The 20,190-nt window shown below is 55.2% G+C and overlaps 1 protein-coding gene across 1 annotated transcript; it reads left to right on the forward strand.

The window, feature by feature from the left end:
* Window positions 1–2,096: 2,096 nt before the first annotated feature.
* On the forward strand, window positions 2,097–7,136 carry LOC103647380 (Histone-lysine N-methyltransferase H3 lysine-9 specific SUVH5). Its single transcript, XM_008671923.2, has 3 exons — window positions 2,097–2,397; window positions 2,600–5,952; window positions 6,357–7,136. The coding sequence occupies exons 2-3, from the start codon at window positions 2,609–2,611 to the stop codon at window positions 6,916–6,918; spliced, it is 3,906 nt and encodes a 1,301-aa protein (XP_008670145.1). The 5' UTR covers window positions 2,097–2,397; window positions 2,600–2,608; the 3' UTR covers window positions 6,919–7,136.
* Window positions 7,137–20,190: the final 13,054 nt, after the last annotated feature.

Here is a 20,190-nt window from a genome sequence, read left to right on the forward strand (position 1 = left end):
GTTGATCTTGTGCATTTGGAGGATCTTCGGATTCCTTTGGACACACATCCCCAATGGACATGTTCCTTAGCGCGATGCACGGAGCCTCTTCAACACCTATCTCATCAAGATCAACTTGCTCTACTTGAGAGCCGTTAGTCTCATCAAACACAATGTCACAAGAAACTTCAACTTGTCAAGAGGACTTGTTAAAGACTCTATATGCCCTTGTGTTTGAATCATATCCTAGTAAAAAGCCTTCTACAGTCTTAGGAGCAAATTTAGATTTTCTACATCTTTTAACAAGAATAAAGCATTTGCTACCAAAGACTCTAAAATATGAAATATTGGGCTTTTTACCGGTTAGGAGTTCATATGATGTCTTCTTGAGGATTCGGTGTAGATACAACCGGTTGATGGCGTAGCAGGCGGTGTTGACGGCCTCGGCCCAAAACCGATCTGATGTCTTGTACTCATCAAGCATGGTTCTAGCCATGTCCAATATAGTTCAATTCTTCCTCTCCACTACACCATTTTGTTGTGGCGTGTAGGGAGAGGAGAACTCATGCTTGATACCCTCCTCCTCAAGCAAGCCTTCAATTTGAGAGTTCTTGAACTCCGTCCCGTTGTCGCTTCTAATTTTCTTGATCCTTAAGCCGAACTCGTTTTGAGCCCGTCTCAAGAATCCCTTTAAGGTCTCTTGGGTGTGAGAATTTTCCTGCAAAAAGAACACCCAAGTGAAGCGAGAATAATCATCCACAATAACTAGACAGAACTTACTCCCGCCGATGCTTATGTAAGCTATCGGGCCGAATAGATCCATGTGTAGGAGCTCCAGTGGTCTGTCGGTCGTCATGATGTTCTTGTGTGGATGGTGAGCACCAACTTGCTTTCCTGCTTGGCATGCGCTACAAATCCTGTCTTTCTCAAAATGAACATTTGTTAATCCTAAAATGTGCTCTCCCTTTAGAAGCTTATGAAGATTCTTCATCCCAACATGTGCTAGTCGGCGGTGCCATAGCCAACCCATGTTAGTCTTAGCAATTAAGCAAGTGTCGAGTTCAGCTCTATCAAAATCTACCAAGTATAGCTGACCCTCCAACACTCCCTTAAATGTTATTGAATCATCACTTCTTCTAAAGACAGTGTCACCTACATTAGTAAATAGACAGTTGTATCCCATTTGACATAATTGCGAAACGGAAAGCAAATTGTAATCTAATGAATCTACAAGAAAAACATTGGAAATAGAATGGTCAGGTGATATAGCAATTTTACCCAATCCTTTGACCAAACCTTGATTTCCATCCCCGAATGTGATAGCTCGTTGGGGATCTTGGTTTTTCTCATAGTTACCGTGAGCCGAGCCACCTCCTCTTCGAATGACTTAACGCGCTCGAAATGACTTAATGTTTTCATGGCGCTTAATGACTTACTGTTGCCTGAACAATTGAATGATTTAATGTTGCGTACAATGGCTGAACTAAAAGCAAGGAATGTCTGAGAAAACATGAAAATGATTGAAAAAACAAAAAATATCTTAATGTTGCCTAGAATCTGGAATTGCTGAAAAAAATTAGAAATGCCTCAGAAAACACGAAGAATGTCTGAAAAACAAAAAATGACTTAATATTTTCTTGAAAAACAAGAATGACTTAATGTTTTACTGGACGAAGAGAGCCAAGCCGCGCGTGGCGTGAAAGGGAGCAGCGTAGGAAAAGGAGCCACGTGTGGCATAAAGAGAGCCGAGCCACACGGTCGGGTGGGTAGACGCGTGATGGTGGTCCAGGTGATGGAATGTTAGATCCATCACCCTATATATATAATTTAAAAAAAGAATAGGTCAACTTTGACATAATGAAAAGTAACGACACACACAAAATCAAATAGGTCTTCTCTATATGAAAAATAGCTCAAATAAGACTCAAACATACCAGAAACATTTATGGCTGGTTTGGTGGTAAGAGAGGGGGCGGAGACCGACCTATGGCCAGTGGACTAAATAGCCTCTAAAGATCCATATACCAGCCAGTATGGTTAGCTGTGACTGCTGTCAAAAGAGCTAGCTTTTAGTGTCTAAAAACCTATACATTATTTTTAATGTTATATTCGGTTTTATACTGATAGCCTGGTCCTGGCTTCGCCACTAGTAAGTGATCCATAGCCAGAAACCGGAGGACGCCCCCGAGCCCGGAAAACCGAACTGAAGCGTCCAGTCTCCAAGGGCGCGAAGCCGCGCGCGTGCCTGCCTGGCGCTGGCGGACACCCTCCCGTTCACCACTTCCCATTCCACTCCAACCTCCTCCTCGGGAGAGATCCGCTCCCTGCCTCCCCTGCGGCCTCCTCTTTCTCCGCGCAAACTCGCCGTGGCAGAGTAATCTCGCGCCGGCCCCTCGCTCATATCGGGGGGAAAGAAAGGTGAGCCCATCGCGCGCCCCTCCTCCTCCTCCTCCTTTGGTTGCGCTATCAGGTAAAGAGAAGAAAAATGTTTGCCTGATGCCGTGATGCGGACTCAGTGATGGGGGTGGGATGGGGGTTCTAGGGTTTGATTGCGGTTATTTACGGGTGCCCCATCGATTCGATTGAGATCCGTCCTCTAATTTCGATCTTGATTTTGCAGGTTCTTGGGATGCCCGGGGCCGGTGTGAAGCCGCCGGCGCCGCCAGTCGAGGCCGCGACGGGGCTACCGCCGCGCAGGTTGACACCTTCGAGAGTCTCCGCCAAGCGGTCCTGGCCGCCCGGGTGCGGTCGGTTCCCTGCGCCTCTGCCCGCGCCGGCCTCTCCGGCCGCGGCAGGTCCTGAGGTGAATGGCGTTGATGGCGCCTTCACCATCGTCGGCGGCAGGGCCGACGACGAGGCCGCCCCCGCTGTCATTTCGCCTTCGGCTCAGAACGGATGCCCGGATAAGGTGGAGGAGGCCGTCGCCGCCGCCACAGTTTCGCCTCTGCCCGAGAACGGCGCCCCGCCTCGGCCGCAGGGGTCGGATAAGGTGGAGGAGGCCGCCGCCACAGTTTCGCCTCTGCCTGAGAACGGCGCCCCGCCTCGGCAGCAGGGTTCGGATAAGGTGGAGGAGGCCGTCGCCGCCGCCACAGTTTCGCCTCTGCCTCAGAATGGCGCCCCGCCTCGGCAGCAGGGGTCGGATAAGGTGGAAGAGGTGGCTGATCCTGCCGCCGTTTCACCTGTGGCTCAGAGTTGCGGCCTGCCTCACCAAGAGGATGATAAGGTGGACGATCTCTCAGCTGTTTTGCCTGCAGCGCGCAGCAGCGCCCTCCCACATGCCCTGCCTCAGTCAGGGCCGGAGAGGGCTAGGCAGGATGGAGACGGTGGGGAGAACGGAGAGGTGCAATTGGTGGGCGGTGCAGTCAAGCTGTCATCGGATGGTCAGCAAGGGGACAGGGTGGTGCAGGTGGCAGGGCCAACGTTAGAAGTACTGGGGAGCTGTACCACTGTTGGTGCTAGTTCTATGCAGAACGGTGGCGAGGGGGATGGCTTGTTGGTGGCAGCAGAGAAGGGCTGTGGTGGCAGCAGCGATATGGGGCAGGAGGTTGCTGCTAATGATTTCACAGAGATTGAAAACAAAACAGGCACTGGTGAGTTACAGGGAAAGGAAAATGGAATTGCAGGAAGCAGAACAAAACGGTGGTCGTCGGAATCGTCTCTGAATCCGCTGCCTAAGAGGAGGGCAGTCTCAGCCGTACGCAAATTTCCACCTGGCTGTGGGAGGACTATTGTTACCACCGCAGACAGTGGTGTTTTGGAGGTCTCACCTATACGCTCATTTGCTCCTAGTTTTGGGATGTCTGCTGTTAATACCACAGGCAGTGGAGATAGGGAGTGGTTGCCTTCAGAAGCCACCCCTGTCAACAATGGTGATGCCTTGGTGGCAATTCCGGTTTTAGTTTTAGGAGAATCGGCTTTTCCAACTTCAGCAATAGAGGCATCCAATAAGAAAGTGGAAAGCAAGAAAATAGTGGATGAAGGACATAGCAAGGCTCACAATAGGGTCCAAGTTCGAGATGATTTTGCCGGTACCAAACAAGACGGTGACCAGCGAAATGTTGTTTCAAAAGCTACACAGAGGAATGTTTCTGATGAGAAGATGAATGGGAAATTCTCGGCACATAAAGGGGAGCAGGTAGCACAAGAAATGGTGGATCATAAGATGAAAAATGAACTTGAAAGTAGCTTGCAAAGAAGTAATCTTAGGACACCTTTGAGCAATCCCATTGATGTAAAGGTAAAGAGGTTGGATAGTGGCAAGATGAATGCTGGATTGCTTGGTAATGCAAGGTCCTCTGCAGGTGGGAAGATGCAAAGTAAGACTCTGAGTGCTAAAAAGGAAGTGTCCTCAAATATGAACACAAAGCAAAATAAGTTTGCTCATAAGTTGAAGAGTGATGACACAAGCAAGGGTAATTTGCATTTGTCCGCTAGGGAGTCCAAGCTTGGAACACATGTTGCAATCAATCAAATTGAAGAGCCTAACCAAATAATTGTACAAGCATTGATGGCTCCTGATAATTGCCCTTGGACACGAGGAAGAAAGTCATTTGCTAGTGCTTCCAAGTCTCTTGTTCCTAGGAACAAGCTTAAGGGAAAGGATGGTAGTGCTTCCAAGTCTCTTGTTCGTATGAACAAGATAAAGGAAAAGGACACCACTCGAAAAGATATACTAGCAAGAAAAGTGACCTCTAATGAATCGATCAATGATGAGACAATGGATGATAATGAGACACGAGGAAGAGAACCTATTGATAGTACTTCCAAGTGGCTTGTTCCTGTGAACAAGCTAGATGCTACTCCAAATGATATACCAGTAGGGAAAGTGGTATCTTGTGACTCGAGCAATGATGAGGCAATGGATGACAATGATGGCATTATCTTGGAAGATGATGACAACTCTAGGGCGCTAGTTGTGTATGGACAAAAACAAGAAATGTGTCTCACGGTTCTTCCGGTTGTTCCTTCCGGGTCACACCACAAGCAATCTCGGGACCATGATATAGATGCTCGAAGCAAAGTTAGGAAGTTGCTCCAGTTATTCCAGGCGACATACCGAAAGCTTACACAAGTTGAGGAACAAGGTAAACGCAAAGTTGGAAGGATTGACATTGAAGCAGCTAAGGCACTAAAGAACGACCCTATTTATAAAAAGCTTGGGGCTGTTGTGGGAAATTTTCCCGGTGTCGAAGTTGGCGATGAATTTCATTTTAGAGTTGAGCTGTCCATAATTGGTCTCCATGGCCCACTTCAAGCAGGTATTGCCACTTCTAAGGTGAATGGTATCAATGTTGCTATAAGTATCGTTGCCTCTGGTGGCTATCCTGATGAATTATCAAGCTCAGATGAACTAATATACACTGGTTCCGGAGGGAAGGCTGGTGGGAATAAAGAAGGAGATGATCAAAAGCTTGAGCGGGGTAATCTTGCCTTGAAGAATTGCATTGAAACCAAGACCCCGGTTCGTGTGATTCATGGGTTCAAAGGCCAAAATAGAAGTGAAATTGGTCATTCTAAAGGCAAGCAAACTTCAATATTTATATATGATGGATTGTACGAAGTGTTGGAATGTTGGCAAGAAGGCCCAAAAGGCGAGAGGGTCTTCAAGTACAAGTTACAGAGGATCGCAGGGCAACCTGAATTAGCCCTACATGCAGTTAAGGCAACGAGGAAGTCCAAAGTTCGTGAAGGTCTTTGTTTGCCTGATATATCTCAAGGAAGGGAGCGGATACCCATATGTGTCATCAACACAATTGATGACATGAAGCCAGCACCATTTAAATACATTACCGAAGTCATATATCCAGATTGGTATGAAAAAGAACCACCAAAAGGTTGCAACTGTACAAACGGCTGCTCGGACTCTATTACATGTGCTTGTGCAGTGAAAAATGGAGGGGAAATCATGTTCAATTTCAACGGTGCGATCGTCGAGGCCAGGCCTCTCATATATGAGTGTGGTCCATCATGCAGGTATGGTTGTGCAAAGACTTAAACAATCCAAATAACTGCTGACCTGAAAATATTCGTTTGTTATCTAGTTTTCTATTGGTTTTTTGTAGTTCCTGTATTCAAATTTTCAACCATGAGAAATATTCTATTCGATGGAACTTCTATGTCTATGTGATGTTACATTAAGGCTTATGGTTGGTTTTAGGTCCAGATGATAGCGACACATTATGAAACATTAAGAACAACAGCAGGTGTCTGGCATATGAAAAATGGTTTCACAGAGTTTACCTGTTCTCCTGAAAGTTATAGAGATCTTTGTCAACAAGCAAACATATTGATGCACACCAGACAGTTATCTTAAAACCAAGATAGTAATCTAGCTTTAAATACATGTAGGCTAACCAATTTTTAACCACTACTTGCAGGTGCCCGCCAACATGCCACAACAGGGTGAGTCAGCATGGTGTCAAAATTCCACTAGAAATATTCAAGACAGGCAAGACAGGTTGGGGTGTAAGATCCCTCAGTTCTATATCATCAGGCAGTTTCATATGTGAGTATACCGGTGAGCTATTGGAAGATGAAGAAGCTGAAAAGAGAGAGAATGATGAGTATCTATTTGATATTGGTCATAACTACCATGATAAAGAACTTTGGGAGGGGCTGAAGTCAGTGGTTGGTCTAGGATCTGCTACCTCATCTTCTGAGACCATGGAAGGCTTCACAATAGATGCATCTGAGTGTGGCAATGTGGGAAGATTTATCAACCATAGTTGTTCACCAAACCTCTATGCCCAAAATGTTCTCTGGGACCATGATGATATGAGGATGCCACATGTTATGTTTTTTGCTGTTGAGAATATCCCGCCACTACAGGAGCTGACCTACCACTATAACTATAAGATAGGGGAGGTCTACATAAATGGCGAGGAGAAGGTTAAACATTGCTACTGTGGCGCCTCGGATTGCTGTGGAAGGCTCTACTGAAACATTATTGACTGTTGTTAGCTCTATGTTTTGAACACCTCTGTCCTGTCTCTGCGGTACCCTTCTATTCTCAGTTCGCCTTGTCTTGTCGGCGTTCTGATGTTTACAGCAAGCTGCATTTGATCTTGCTGTTTTCATTTAGAAAAAAAAAAACATTCTGCTTCGCTCTACTGTGTTTTGAATTGTGAATGAATTTTGAATGGAACCCCGTTGTACCATGTGTTCATGTGGCAAAAATGGACGATGATCGTGTCAGCATGCTGGGGCGTTAATTTTTTTTCCACAGAGCTGACTGGTGGCATTGTAAATTGGACAATGTTATTATATAATTAAAATCTTAAAATCTGGTTTAATCTTAAAAGTATAAAAAATACTGAGCTCCATTGGCCCTTACCTTATGAGATTTGGAAATCTTTGGGTTCCTGACGAGTGTAAATTCTTTGTAACCGGCTAGCAAGAAGGCGGCTCCCTCATTCAGAGAGAGGGGTCCAACCGAGAAATCTACAAATTGAAGTGTAAATTCTTTATTAGCGTGTTTGGTTTATGGTTGGTTTATGGAATGAAATAAGGTCTAGTTTAAAAGCAACCTAGTTTTTAAGAAACCGATTTTTATCTTTTTAGCTAGGAGAAGTTAGTTTCTTGTTTTTTAAGAAATTATGATTCCAAGTTCTATAAACTGAGACATAAACTGTTATATTTGGAACCATCTTAATTTCTATAAACCAGTTTTTTAAAAACTAGGTGCTTTCAAAGGAGCCTAATTTGATACGAGGAATGAGTTTATCCCACTAAATTTATAGAATAACTTATGATACATCACTTCATCTAGAATGAAATGATTCTTCAAACCAAACACTCCATATGTCTGACCGATCGACTAGCCATATGATTGGATCGACCAACAAGAAGAGGTCTCCCTCGTCTAGAGATAGGGTTCTAATTTAGAAATCTATAAACATAAGGGCATATTTGAGAGCAAAAGGAATTGAAGGGATTGGAGGAACTAAAATCTCATTGCTATTTAAAATTAATTATCAAAGGATTTTATTCTCTTCAATCCCCTCAATTCTCCTTACTCTGAAACATATACAAGTAAATTATTCATGTGTTCGACTGATCGACCGTCAAGAAGAGGGCTCAGGCAGAGGTGCCTAGTTGAGGAATCTACCATTTCTTGGGTCTTCATAGGAGTTTTTTGTTTAGATTATTTCAAAGAGTAGGTCTATGGATCTTTACATATTTAAAAAGTTGTGTCAAACAGAACGCTTCTGCAATAGCTTATCAGTTCAACTGTTTCTCGGAATGAAATAAAAGCAACCAACAAGTAGAAACTGCTTTTCATCAGCTTCACAGATAAACTGTTTTTCCAACAAGCAACAGCTGCCCCAAAAAGGGCCATATTGGAGAATAGTTCTTTTCTCTGGGCTAGTTCCCATGGTTTCTATCTGTCGGGGACCATAATTAGGGGTACCCTCAAGTCTCCTAATTCTCAGCTGGTAACCCCCATCAGCATAAAGCTGCTAAGGCCTGATGGGTGCGATTAAGTCAGGGATCAGTCCATTCGAGCGACTCGATCACGCCTCGCCCGAGCCTAGCCTCGGACAAGGGCAGCCGACCCCGGAGGATTTCCGTCTCGCCCGAGGCCCCCCTCCAGCGGCGAACATATTTCCGGCTCGCCCGAGGCCCTGCCTTCGCTAAGAAGCAACCCTAACTAAATCGCCGCACCGACCAAATCGCAGGAGCATTTAATGCAAAGGTGGCCTGACACCTTTATCCTGACGCGTGCCCCCCCGGCAGAGCCGAAGTGACCGTCGTCACTCCGCCGCTCCACTGACCGGCCTGACAGAAGGACAGCGCCGCCTGCGCCACTTCGACTGCAGTGCCACTTGACAGAGTGAGACTGACAGGCAGTCAGGCCCTGCCGAAGGCACCATAGGAAGCTCCGCTTCGCCCGACCCAGGGCTCGGATTCGGGCTAAGTCCCGTAAGACGGCGAACTCCGCTCCGCCAGACCTAGGGCTCGGACTCGGGCTAAGTCCCGAAAGACGGCGAACTCCGCTCCGCCCGACCCAGGGCTCGGACTCGGGCTAAGTCCCGGAAGACGGCGAACTCCGCTCCGCCCGACCCAGGGCTCGGACTCGGGCTCAGCCCCAGAAGACGACGAACTCCGCTCCGCCCGACCTAGGGCTCGGACTCGGGCTCAGCCCTAGAAGACGACAAACTCCGCTCCGCCCGACCCAGGGCTCGGACTCGGGCTCAGCCCCAGAAGACGACGAACTCCGCTTCGCCTGACCCCAGGGCTCGGACTCCGCCCTGGCCTCAGCCGACGGCCTCCGCCTCGCCCAGGGGCTCGGACTCGGCCTCGGCCACGGAAGACAGACTCGACCTCGGCTTCGGAGGAGCCTCCACATCGCCCAACCTAGGGCGCAGGCCAGCCACATCAACAGGAGGCGCCATCATCACCCTACCCCGAGCTGACTCGGGCCGCAGGGAACAAGACCGGCGTCCCATCTGGCTAGCTCCGCCAGATAGGCAATGATGGCGCCCCGCATACTCTATGACGACGGTGGCTCTCAGCCCCCTTACGGAAGCAAGAGGACGTCAGCAAGGACCCAACCGCTCCGACAGCTGTCCCTCCGCCAGGCTCCATCGCTCCTCAGACGGCCACGACATCACACCAGCTGGGTGCCAAAATCTCTCCGGCTGCCACAACGACATGTACTTAGGGCGCTAGCTCTCCTTCGCTAGACACGTAGCACTCTGCTACACCCCCATTGTACACCCGGATCCTCTCCTTACGCCTATAAAAGGAAGGACCAGGGCCCTCTTAGAGAGGGTTGGCCGCGCGGGGACGAGGACGAGACAGGCGCTCGCTTGGAGCCGCTCGCTTCCCTCTCCCGCGTGGACGCTTGTAACCCCCTACTACAAGCGCACCCGACCTGGGCGCGGGACGAACACGAAGGCCGCGGGATTCCCACCTCTCTCACGCCGGTCTCCGGCCGCCTCGCTCTCCCCCCTTCGCGCTCGCCCTCGCGCTCGACCCATCTGGGCTGGGGCACGCGGCGACACTCACTCGTCGGCCCAGGGACCCCCCGGTCTCGAAACGCCGACAGTTGGCGCGCCAGGTACGGGCCTACTGCGTGTTGACGAACAGCTTCCCGTCAAGCTCCAGATGGGCAGTCTCCAGCAACCTCTCCAACCCGGGACGGTGCTCCGTTTCGGGAGTCTTTAGTTCATGTCCTTCGACGGCAGCTACGACATGATACTCCTTCCCCCGCCGCGCGACGACGACAATGGCGGCCGACAGCCCGCCCGCCGGCGGCGGAATCGACGACGTCTTCCTCGCGTGGTGGAAGAACAACTTTCGACCTCGTCCCGCCTTCTTCCCCGCCGATGGAGGGAAAGGCAGGGCAACCAAGGCCAAGCAGGAGGCAGCGCCTCGTCGGCTGTCGAGCAAGTCGACAGCGCCGGCACCCCAACGGGGGGCGCACCGGGTATCGACTTCGCGCTTGAGACGAAGACGAGCGCCGTCTCCCCGCGACACGCCAATCCCGAGCAAGCGGACGGCGCCAGCGCGCTTGCGCAAAGCTTGCTGGACGTCGCCCTCGTACCTGAGACGACGGTGCAGTCAGTCCCCGACGTGACTTTATCGCAGCTCGTCGACCAAGAGGTACCGACCGATTCCCATCCCACGTCATTTGGATTCAGCCTCAACCCGCCTAGCGACCTCGCTTTGGCGGGTGCTCTCGTAGAGGCGAGTCCAAACCCTCTGGGGTTTCGCATGCGGTCGCCTTGGGACCGGCTGACGGACGTCTCGACCTACGGGCCCTCTGGGTCCGAGGAAGACGACGAGCCCAGCATCTGTTGGGATTTATCTGGACTTGGCAACCCCATGGCCCTGCGGGACTTCATGACCACATGTGACTACTGCCTCTCCGACTGTTCCGACGCTAGCCACAGCCTCGGCGACGAGGACTGCGGTCCAAGCCGCGAATGTTTCCACGTCGATCTAGGGGGTCCCTCCGAAGGCAATCATCTCGGCATGCCGGAGGACGGTGATCTCCCTAGGCCGGTGCCCCGCGTTGACATCCCGCGGGAGCTAGCTGTGGTCCCCGTTCAGGCGGGGGGCCATGACCCACAGCTCGAGCAAATCCGCGGGGTGCAGGCCAGGCTCGACGAGGGAGCAGGAGTGCTTGAGCCGATCCGCCGGGACGTCGGGCAGGCATGGGCGGGCCAACCTCCGGCCGGAGAAATACGCCATCTGCCCCAGGGCTTCCAGCACCGCATCGCCGACGACGTCAGGGTCAGGCCACCACCCGCATCTAGTGGGGTCGGCCAGAACCTGGCTGCAGCAGCGATGCTTCTCCGCGCAATGCCGGAGCCATCAACCACCGAGGGTCGGCGAATCCAGGGGGAGCTCAAGAATGTCCTGGAAGGCGCCGCGGTCCGACGGGCCAAGAACTCTGCCTCCCGAAGGCAGGGGTACCCCTCAGAACCTCATGCCGTGACTTCCCGATTCATGCGGGAAGCCTCGGTCTACACCGGGCGCACGCGCAACACCGCGCCTGCGGCCCCGGACCGCCTCGGCAACGAGCACCATCACCGCGACCGTCGGGCCCACCTCGACGAGAGGGTGCGCCGAGGCTACCACCCCAGGCGTGGGGGACGCTATGACAGCGGGGAGGATCGGAGTCCCTCGCCCGAACCGCCCGGTCCGCAGGCCTTCAGCCGGGCCATCCGACGGGCACCGTTCCCGACCCGGTTCCGACCCCCGACTACTATCACAAAGTACTCGGGGGAGACGAGACCGGAACTGTGGCTCGCGGACTACCGTCTGGCCTGCCAACTGGGTGGAACGGACGATGACAACCTCATCATCCGCAACCTCCCCCTGTTCCTCTCCGACACCGCTCGTGCCTGGTTGGAGCACCTGCCTCCGGGGCAGATCTCCAACTGGGACGACCTAGTCCAAGCTTTCGCCGACAATTTCCAGGGCACGTACGTGCGCCCCGGGAATTCCTGGGACCTCCGAAGCTGCCGACAGCAGCCGGGAGAGTCTCTCCGGGACTACATCCGGCGATTCTCGAAGCAGCGCACCGAGCTGCCCAACATCACCGACTCGGATATCATCGGCGCGTTCCTCGCCGGCACCACCTGCCACGACCTGGTGAGCAAGTTGGGTCGCAAGACCCCCACCAGGGCGAGCGAGCTGATGGACATCGCCACCAAGTTCGCCTCCGGCCAATAGGCGGTCGAGGCTATCTTCCGAAAGGACAAGCAGCCCCAGGGCCACCCATCGGAAGATGCTCCCGAGGCGTCAACTCAGTGCGACGCCAAGAAGAAAGGCAAGAAGAAGTCGCAAGCGAAACGCGACGCCGCCGACGCGGACCTTGTCGCCGCCGCCGAGTACAAGAACCCTCGGAAGCCCCCCGGAGGTGCAAACCTTTTCGACAAGATGCTCAAGGAGTCGTGCCCCTATCACCAGGGGCCCGTCAAGCACACCCTTGAGGAGTGCGTCATGCTTCGGTGCCACTTCCACAGGGCCGGGCCACCCGCGGAGGGTGGCAGGGCCCGCGTCGATGACAAGAAGGAAGATCACCAAGTAGGAGAGTTCCCCGAGGTCCGCGATTGCTTCATGATCTACGGTGGGCAAGCGGCGAATGCCTCGGCTCGGCACCACAAACAAGAGCGTCAGGAGGTCTGCTCGGTGAAGGTGGCGGCGCCAGTCTACCTAGACTGGTCCGACAAGCCCATCACCTTCGACCAAGCCGACCACCCCGACCACGTGCCGAGCCTGGGGAAATACCCGCTCGTCGTCGACCCCGTCATCGACGACGTCAGGCTCACCAAGGTCCTTATGGACGGAGGCAGTAGCCTCAACATCATCTACGCCGAGACCCTCAGGCTCCTGCGTGTTGACCTGTCCTCCGTCCGAGCAGGCGCTGTGCCCTTCCATGGGATCATTCCCGGGAAGCGCGTCCAGCCCCTCGGACAAATCGACCTTCCCGTCTGCTTCGGAACGCCCTCCAACTTCCGAAGGGAGACTCTGACGTTCGAGGTGGTCGGGTTCCGAGGAACTTACCACGCGGTACTGGGAAGGCCATGCTACGCGAAGTTCATGGCCGTCCCCAACTACACCTACCTGAAGCTCAAGATGCTGGGCCCCAACGGGGTCATCACCGTCGGCCCCACGTACAAACACGGGTTCGAATGTGACGTGGAGTGCGTGGAGTACGCCGAGGCCCTCGCCGAGTCCGAGGCCCTCATCGCCGACTTGGAGAACCTCTCTAAGGAGGTGCCAGACGTGAAGCGTCATGCCGGCAACTTCGAGCCAGTGGAGACGGTTAAGGCCGTCCCCCTCGACCCCAGCGGCGACACCTCCAAGCAGATCCGGATCGGCTCCGGGCTCGATCCCAAATAGGAAGCAGTGCTCGTCGACTTTCTCCGCGCGAACGCCGACGTCTTCGCGTGGAGTCCCTCGGACATGCCCGGCATACCGAGGGATGTCGCCGAGCACTCGCTGGACATTCGAGCCAGAGCTCGACCCGTCAAGCAGCCTCTGCGCCGATTCGACGAAGAGAAGCGCAGAGCCATAGGCGAGGAGATCCACAAGCTAATGCGCGGCAGGGTTCATCAAAGAGGTATTCCATCCCGAATGGCTTGCCAACCCTGTGCTTGTGAGAAAGAAAGGGGGGAAATGGCGGATGTGTGTAGACTACACTGGTCTCAACAAAGCATGTCCGAAGGTTCCCTACCCTCTGCCTCGCATCGATCAAATCGTGGATTCCACTGCTGGGTGCGAAACCCTGTCTTTCCTCGATGCCTACTCAGGGTATCATCAAATTAGGATGAAAGAGTCCGACCAGCTCACGACTTCTTTCATCACGCCCTTCGGCATGTACTGCTATGTCACCATGCCGTTCGGCTTGAGGAATGCGGGCGCGACGTACCAGCGGTGCATGAACCATGTGTTCGGCGAACACATTGGCCGCACGGTCGAAGCCTACGTCGATGACATCGTAGTCAAGACAAGGAAAGCTTCCGACCTCCTTTCCGACCTTGAAGTGACATTCCGATGCCTCAAGGCGAAAGGCGTCAAGCTCAATCCCAAGAAGTGTGTCTTCGGGGTGCCCCGAGGCATGCTCTTGGGGTTCATCGTCTCTGAGCGGGGCATCGAAGCCAACCTGGAGAAGATCGCAGCCATCACCAGCATGGGGCCCATCAAGGACTTGAAAGGCGTACAGAGGGTCATGGGATGTCTCGCGGCTCTGAGCCGTTTCATCTCACGCCTCGGCGAAAGAGGTCTACCTCTGTACCACCTCTTAAGGAAGGCCGAGTGCTTCACTTGGACCCCCGAGGCCGAGGAAGCTCTCGGGAACTTGAAGGCGCTCCTCACAAAGGCGCCTATCTTGGTGCCTCCAGCTGCCGGAGAAGCCCTCTTGGTCTACGTCGCCGCGACCACTCAGGTGGTTAGCGCCACGATTGTGGTCGAGAGGCAAGAAGAGGGGCATGCATTGCCCGTTCAGAGGCCAGTTTACTTCGTCAGCGAGGTACTATCCGAAACCAAGATCCGCTACCCGCAAGTTCAGAAGCTGCTGTATGCAGTGATCCTGACGCGGCGGAAGTTGCGACACTACTTCGAGTCTCATCCGGTAACTGTGGTGTCATCCTTCCCCCTGGGGGAGATCATCCGGTGCCGAGAGGCCTAGGGTAGGATTGCAAAGTGGGCGGTGTAAATCATGGGCGAGACAATCTCGTTCGCCCCTCGGAAGGCCGTCAAGTCCCAAGTCTTGGCGGACTTCGTAGCCGAATGGGTCGACACCCAGCTACCGATGGCTCCGATCCAACCGGAGCTCTGGACCATGTTTTTCGACGGGTCGTTGATGAAGACGGGAGCCGGCGCAGGCCTACCCTTCATCTTGCCCCTCGGAAAACACCTACGCTATGTGCTACGCCTCCATTTCCCGGCGTCCAACAATGTGGCTGAGTATGAGGCTCTGGTCAACGGGTTGCGGATCGCCATCGAGCTAGGGGTCCGGTGCCTCGACGCCCGCGGTGACTCACAGCTCGTCGTCGACCAAGTCATGAAGAACTCCCACTGCCGCGACCCGAAGATGGAGGCCTACTGCGATGAGGTTCGGCGCCTGGAAGACAAGTTCTACGGGCTCGAGCTTAAGCACATCGCTCGGCGCTACAACGAGACTGCGGACGAGCTGGCTAAAATAGCCTCGAGGCGAACAACGGTTCCCCGGACGTCTTCTCCCGGGATCTGCATCAACCCTCCGTCAAGATCGACGACACGCCCGAGCCTGAGGCGCCCTCGGCCCAGTCCGAGGTACCCTCGGTCCAGCCCGAGGTACCCTCGACACAGCCCGAGGCACCATCAGCTCGGCCCGAGGCGCCCTCGGTTCAGCCCGAGGTACCCTCGGCCCCCGAGGGTGAGGCACTGCGCGTCGAGGAGGAGCGAAGCGGGGCCACGCCTGATCGAGACTGGCAGACCCCGTACCTGCGATATCTCTACCAAGGAGAGCTACCCCTCGACCGAGCCGAAGCTCGGCGGGTGGCGCGGCGCGCCAAGTCGTTCGTCTTGCTGGGCGAAGAGAAGGAGCTCTACCACCGCAGCCCCTCAGGCATCCTCCAGCGATGCATCTCCGTCGCCGAAGGTCAGGAACTCCTGCGGGAGATACACTCGGGGGCTTGCGGCCATCACGCAGCGCCTCGAGCCCTTGTCGGGAATGCCTTCCGACAAGGCTTCTACTGGCCGACAGCGGTGGACGACGCCACTAGAATTGTCCGCACCTGCGAAGGGTGTCAATTCTATGCGAAGCAGACCCACCTGCCCGCTCAGGCTCTGCAGACGATACCCATCATCTGGCCCTTTGCTGTGTGGGGTCTGGACCTCGTCGGCCCCTTGCAGAAGGCACCCGGGGGCTACACGCACCTGCTGGTCGCCATCGACAAATTCTCCAAGTGGATCGAGGTCCGACCTCTGAACAGCATCAGGTCCGAGCAGGCGGTGGCGTTCTTCACCAACATCATCCATCGCTTCGGGGTCCCAAACTCCATCATCACCGACAACGGCACCCAGTTCACCGGCAGAAAGTTCTTGAACTTCTGCGAGGATCACCACATCCGGGTGGACTGGGCCGCCGTGGCTCATCCCATGTCAAATGGGCAAGTAGAGCGTGCCAACGGCATGATTCTACAAGGGCTCAAGCCTCGGATCTACAACGACCTCAACAAGTTCGGCAAGCGATGGATGAAGGAACTCCCCTCGGTGGTCTGGAGCCTGAGGACAACGCCAAGCCGAGCCACGGGTTTCACGCCGTTCTTCCTAGTCTACGGGGCCGAGGCCGTCTTGCTCACAGACCTGGAATACGGCTCCCCGAGGACGAGGGCCTACAACGATCAAAGCAACCAAGCTAGCCGAGAAGACTCGCTGGACCAGCTGGAGGAGGCTCGAGACAAGGCCTTACTACACTCGGCGCGGTACGAGTAGTCCCTGCGACGCTACCACGCCCGAGGGGTCCGATCCCGAGACCTCCAGGTGGGCGACCTGGTGCTTCGGCTGCGACAAGACGCCCGAGGGAGGCACAAGCTCACGCCCCCCTGGGAGGGACCGTTCGTCATCGCCAAGGTTCTGAAGCCCGGAACGTAAAAGCGGGCCAACAGTCAAGGCGAGGTCTACGACAACGCTTGGAACATCCAACAGCTACGTCGCTTCTACCCTTAAGATGTTTTCAAGTTGTTCATATACCTCGCACCCACGCAAAGTTTAGTCATCAAGGAAGGGTCGGCCTCGCCTCGGCAAAGCCCGACCCTCCCTCGGGGGCTAAAAGGGGGGGAAACCCCCTCTGCGTTGAGATTTTCCTCGAAAAAAAGATCTCTTCTGCTAGAATGTCTTTCGTGCTTTTTGACTACTTCGAAAAGTGGATCCTGAAAACGACGGAGTACACGTAAGCAGCCAAGGTTGACCGAGCCGAGGGACTCCTACGCCTCCGGGATACGGATACCTCACTCATCAGCTTCTGCGATAAGTAACTCACGTTCGGATAAGTGATTCCGCGGACCGAACAAGTCTTCACGTTCGGAAGTTCTTCTGCCGAAGCGATCCTTCGAGCCTTCTCGACTGAGTCGGTGACAGAGCCTCATGGACGGGTAAAAGTGCGCGTAAGCGGCAAGGCCGACCGAGCCGAGGGACTCCTACGCCTCCGGGATACGGATACCTCACTCATCACCTTCCGCGAGAAGCAACTCTCGCTCGCACAAACATACCTGTTACCGACAAAAAATTCCAGATACTCGAAACAAGAGGAAAAGAGACGCAACTTTACAACATAGCGAGGGTGTGTGTTCTGGCCTCAGCGGCCGCAGGAGACACACGCTACAAGACAATCTGATCCTACAGGCTCAGGTCTTGACGCTGGAAGGGGGCAGCAGCACCCTCGGCATCGACGACACCTTCGGCGAGGTCCGACCCAGCCTCGGACGGTGACGCGGTCCGAGGATCTCCGCTCTGAAGGACGACGTCATCGCCACGCCCGGGCCATCGCTGCCAGGGTCTCCTCCGGGAACCCGGCCCAAGCGGGCGGCTCGGCCGGTCGCCCCGGGGCCTCGACCAGCATTCCACCAAGGGCGCCAGTCCGACCCGAGGCGTCAGCTGGTCAACTCCAGCGTCGGTCCCGCCAACGGACGACCCGGCTAGGCTCCGGCCAACCAGGTTTCATTTTTGAGCCAACTCTGCCCCTGTTCATGCTGATATTGCTACCCCTGGCCTCGGCTCATCCAAGAGCGGCCAAGGGGTCCCTTTAACTGAGCTAGAGGAGCCTCGGACAACAAGGCCGACCGAGCCGAGGGACTCCTACGCCTCCGAGATATGGATACCTCACTCGTCACCTTGACACGGGGCGACTCACGCTTGGTGAAGCGGTTCAGACAACCAACAGGCGAGTCTTAGTGCTCGAAAATGAGGAAAAAACACGGCTCCGTGCCAAAATTACATACATGTTCAGGCCTCGACAGCCGTAATGAACAAAAACACTGACATTCAAAGTGCCATTACAAACGGAACTCCGGTTCCACCTCCGCAGGTATGAACAACCCCACTCGATGGGGGAGGGCCTGCGGAGGAACAGAAGACCGACGAACGGCGCGCCGTCGCCCGCTCCAACAGCAGCGACGACGACGACTTCTGTCCCGGGGGGCCGAACAGCGACAGCACTGACCTCAGGGTGGATGCTGCTGCCAAGAGGCCCCCGCCCATGCCCAAACTCGTGAGGCAAGGACGGGCAGAAGGCCGTAGAGTTGGAGGTCGGTCCGTGGGCGGCCCTGGCTATCTCGTCGGTGGAAGAACCTCTTCCAGCTGCCGTGGCAGACGCCGACGCCGCGAGCGGCTCCGAAGCCACTCGCGTCCGAGAGCCAGGCACAGTGCAGCTGCTAGCGCCACGGACGACGACCGCCCTTCCCTCTGATCACTGAGTGAAGGAGCGGGCCACCGCCCACGTAGGGGTCGGCCCCGACTCGGCACACTCCCCTCCCCAGCCCTGGTGATGAAAATCCTTGAGGCTGAGGGAGGGGCAGAGGCCGCAGCCCGGCTCGCTTTCCCCCACCATCAAGCTGGAGGTCACCATCTTGGGTGACCGCCGGTGGAGGGGTGCGGCTGGGCTGCATGATGAAAATCCTTGAAGCTGAACGATGGCTGAAAGGTACCAACTCCCACGGAGTTGCGTTCCTCCAACGATGAGGCGAAAAGACGGCGGGTATCCCCCATCCGGGGGCTTGGAAGGTGGAAAGACACGATGCATAAGGGAGCGCGAAGACATGGTCGCCTTCCAAGGGGGTCACCCTCCTTTTAAAGGCGACTATCCCTACTTGCGTCCCCAGCCGTCACGGGTTGAGTCTTCTCCCACACACTCCAAGGTCCTCCCCTGCGGCGCGGGGGCTGGGTCCCACATGTCATGCAAGCCGGCTCGGAGCAGAAGAAGCCAAACCGCCGTGCGCGGTGGCGCACAACCGCCCAGCGGTTACAAGTGACCCTCCACTTTTGCCCAGACTAACAGGCGAAAGGGGCGGGCAGCCATGCAGGCGGCATGCAACCGCGCCAAGTGGGCGCGCTTCTCCGACTCCCAACACGCCCAGCATGGAAGCCCAGGCCCACGCGTCACGCAACCGGCGCGCCGGACGCTTCGTGCAAGCAACTGCACCGCCACTCGCGCCACTACCGCGCCTCCTCGACTGCGGAACCAATACCGCGACTCGAGGCGACCCAGCGCACGACCCAGCAGCGCCAGCCTGGCGCGATGGTCAATATGGCCAAAAATGGGCGGGCCGTAATGACGGTAGCAGGCGGGCAGGAGCAGCAGTCACGTTGTCAGCCAAGCCCACGTCCCATCCGGGGGCAGCGAGAGAACCCCCTCTCACGGCGTGAAGACAACGCGCCCGTGATCCGTTCCTCGAATGGCTCGCGCACGCGCAACGGCCGCCCCGCCAACCACTCGCCCCGTCGCATTAACTGCGCGGCGGGACAGGCGGCGCCTCTGGCAGGAGAAGCAGGCGACGTTTCGCCTTCGCTATAATGACCGCGCCAACAAAGGTACGCCGCGTCGTTCGATTTCGTATCCTTTTCCTTTTTTCCTCTTTCTCTCTCTCTTGCAACAGGGACCGGGAAAGGGGGGATACCCCGGGAAGGAACCAGGCTCCGAGCCTCCCTACTGATCAGAGGTTCGAAGGCTGCCCCCCTGAAGGGTTCGACAACCGCCTCAGATCGCGTGGGCCTTACACCCACTACTGGTCAGAGGTTCGAAGGCCGGCCCCCCGAAGGGTTCCATGGCCGCCTCAGGCTACTCGGGCTCCGCGCCCATTACTGATCAGGGGTTCGAAGGCTGGCCCCCGAAGGGTTCACAGCCGCCTCAGACGCCGAGCGAGGGATGACCATGGGTACGTTCGATACATAACCGAGGCTCGGGCTGCGCTCCCGAGGTACCCTAGGACATTTCCGAGACCAGCGGGAGCGATCTTGTAACGGAATCCCATCAGAGGGAGGCATCGAGCCCTCAGACCCCGTCGCCAGGGGACCGGGTCCGGCAGATCACCCGCAGGTACCTTTGGGCGTGCCTCTGGGCCCCTAGCCGACCCCTAACGAACGGGGCACGGACGTCCACTCGGATTACCCGCTTGCAGCTCACCGGAGACACCATGTTCGGCGCCCATCAAGGGCAACATGGCGCTTTCCCCCCTCCTCCTTGCGGAAAGGCGACGCAGGGGCGTATGTAAA

Source organism: Zea mays, chromosome 2 (genome assembly GCF_902167145.1).
Source record: "Zea mays cultivar B73 chromosome 2, Zm-B73-REFERENCE-NAM-5.0, whole genome shotgun sequence".
Classification (NCBI taxonomy): domain Eukaryota; kingdom Viridiplantae; phylum Streptophyta; class Magnoliopsida; order Poales; family Poaceae; genus Zea; species Zea mays.

Excerpts from the sequence above, each read along its gene's own strand:
- LOC103647380 (XM_008671923.2), top strand. The coding sequence starts at position 2,609 with ATGCCCGGGGCCGGTGTGAAGCCGCCGGCGCCGCCAGTCGAGGCCGCG. Across the intron at positions 5,953-6,356 it reads GAGTGTGGTCCATCATGCAG|GTGCCCGCCAACATGCCACA; the intron begins GTATGGTTGTGC and ends CACTACTTGCAG.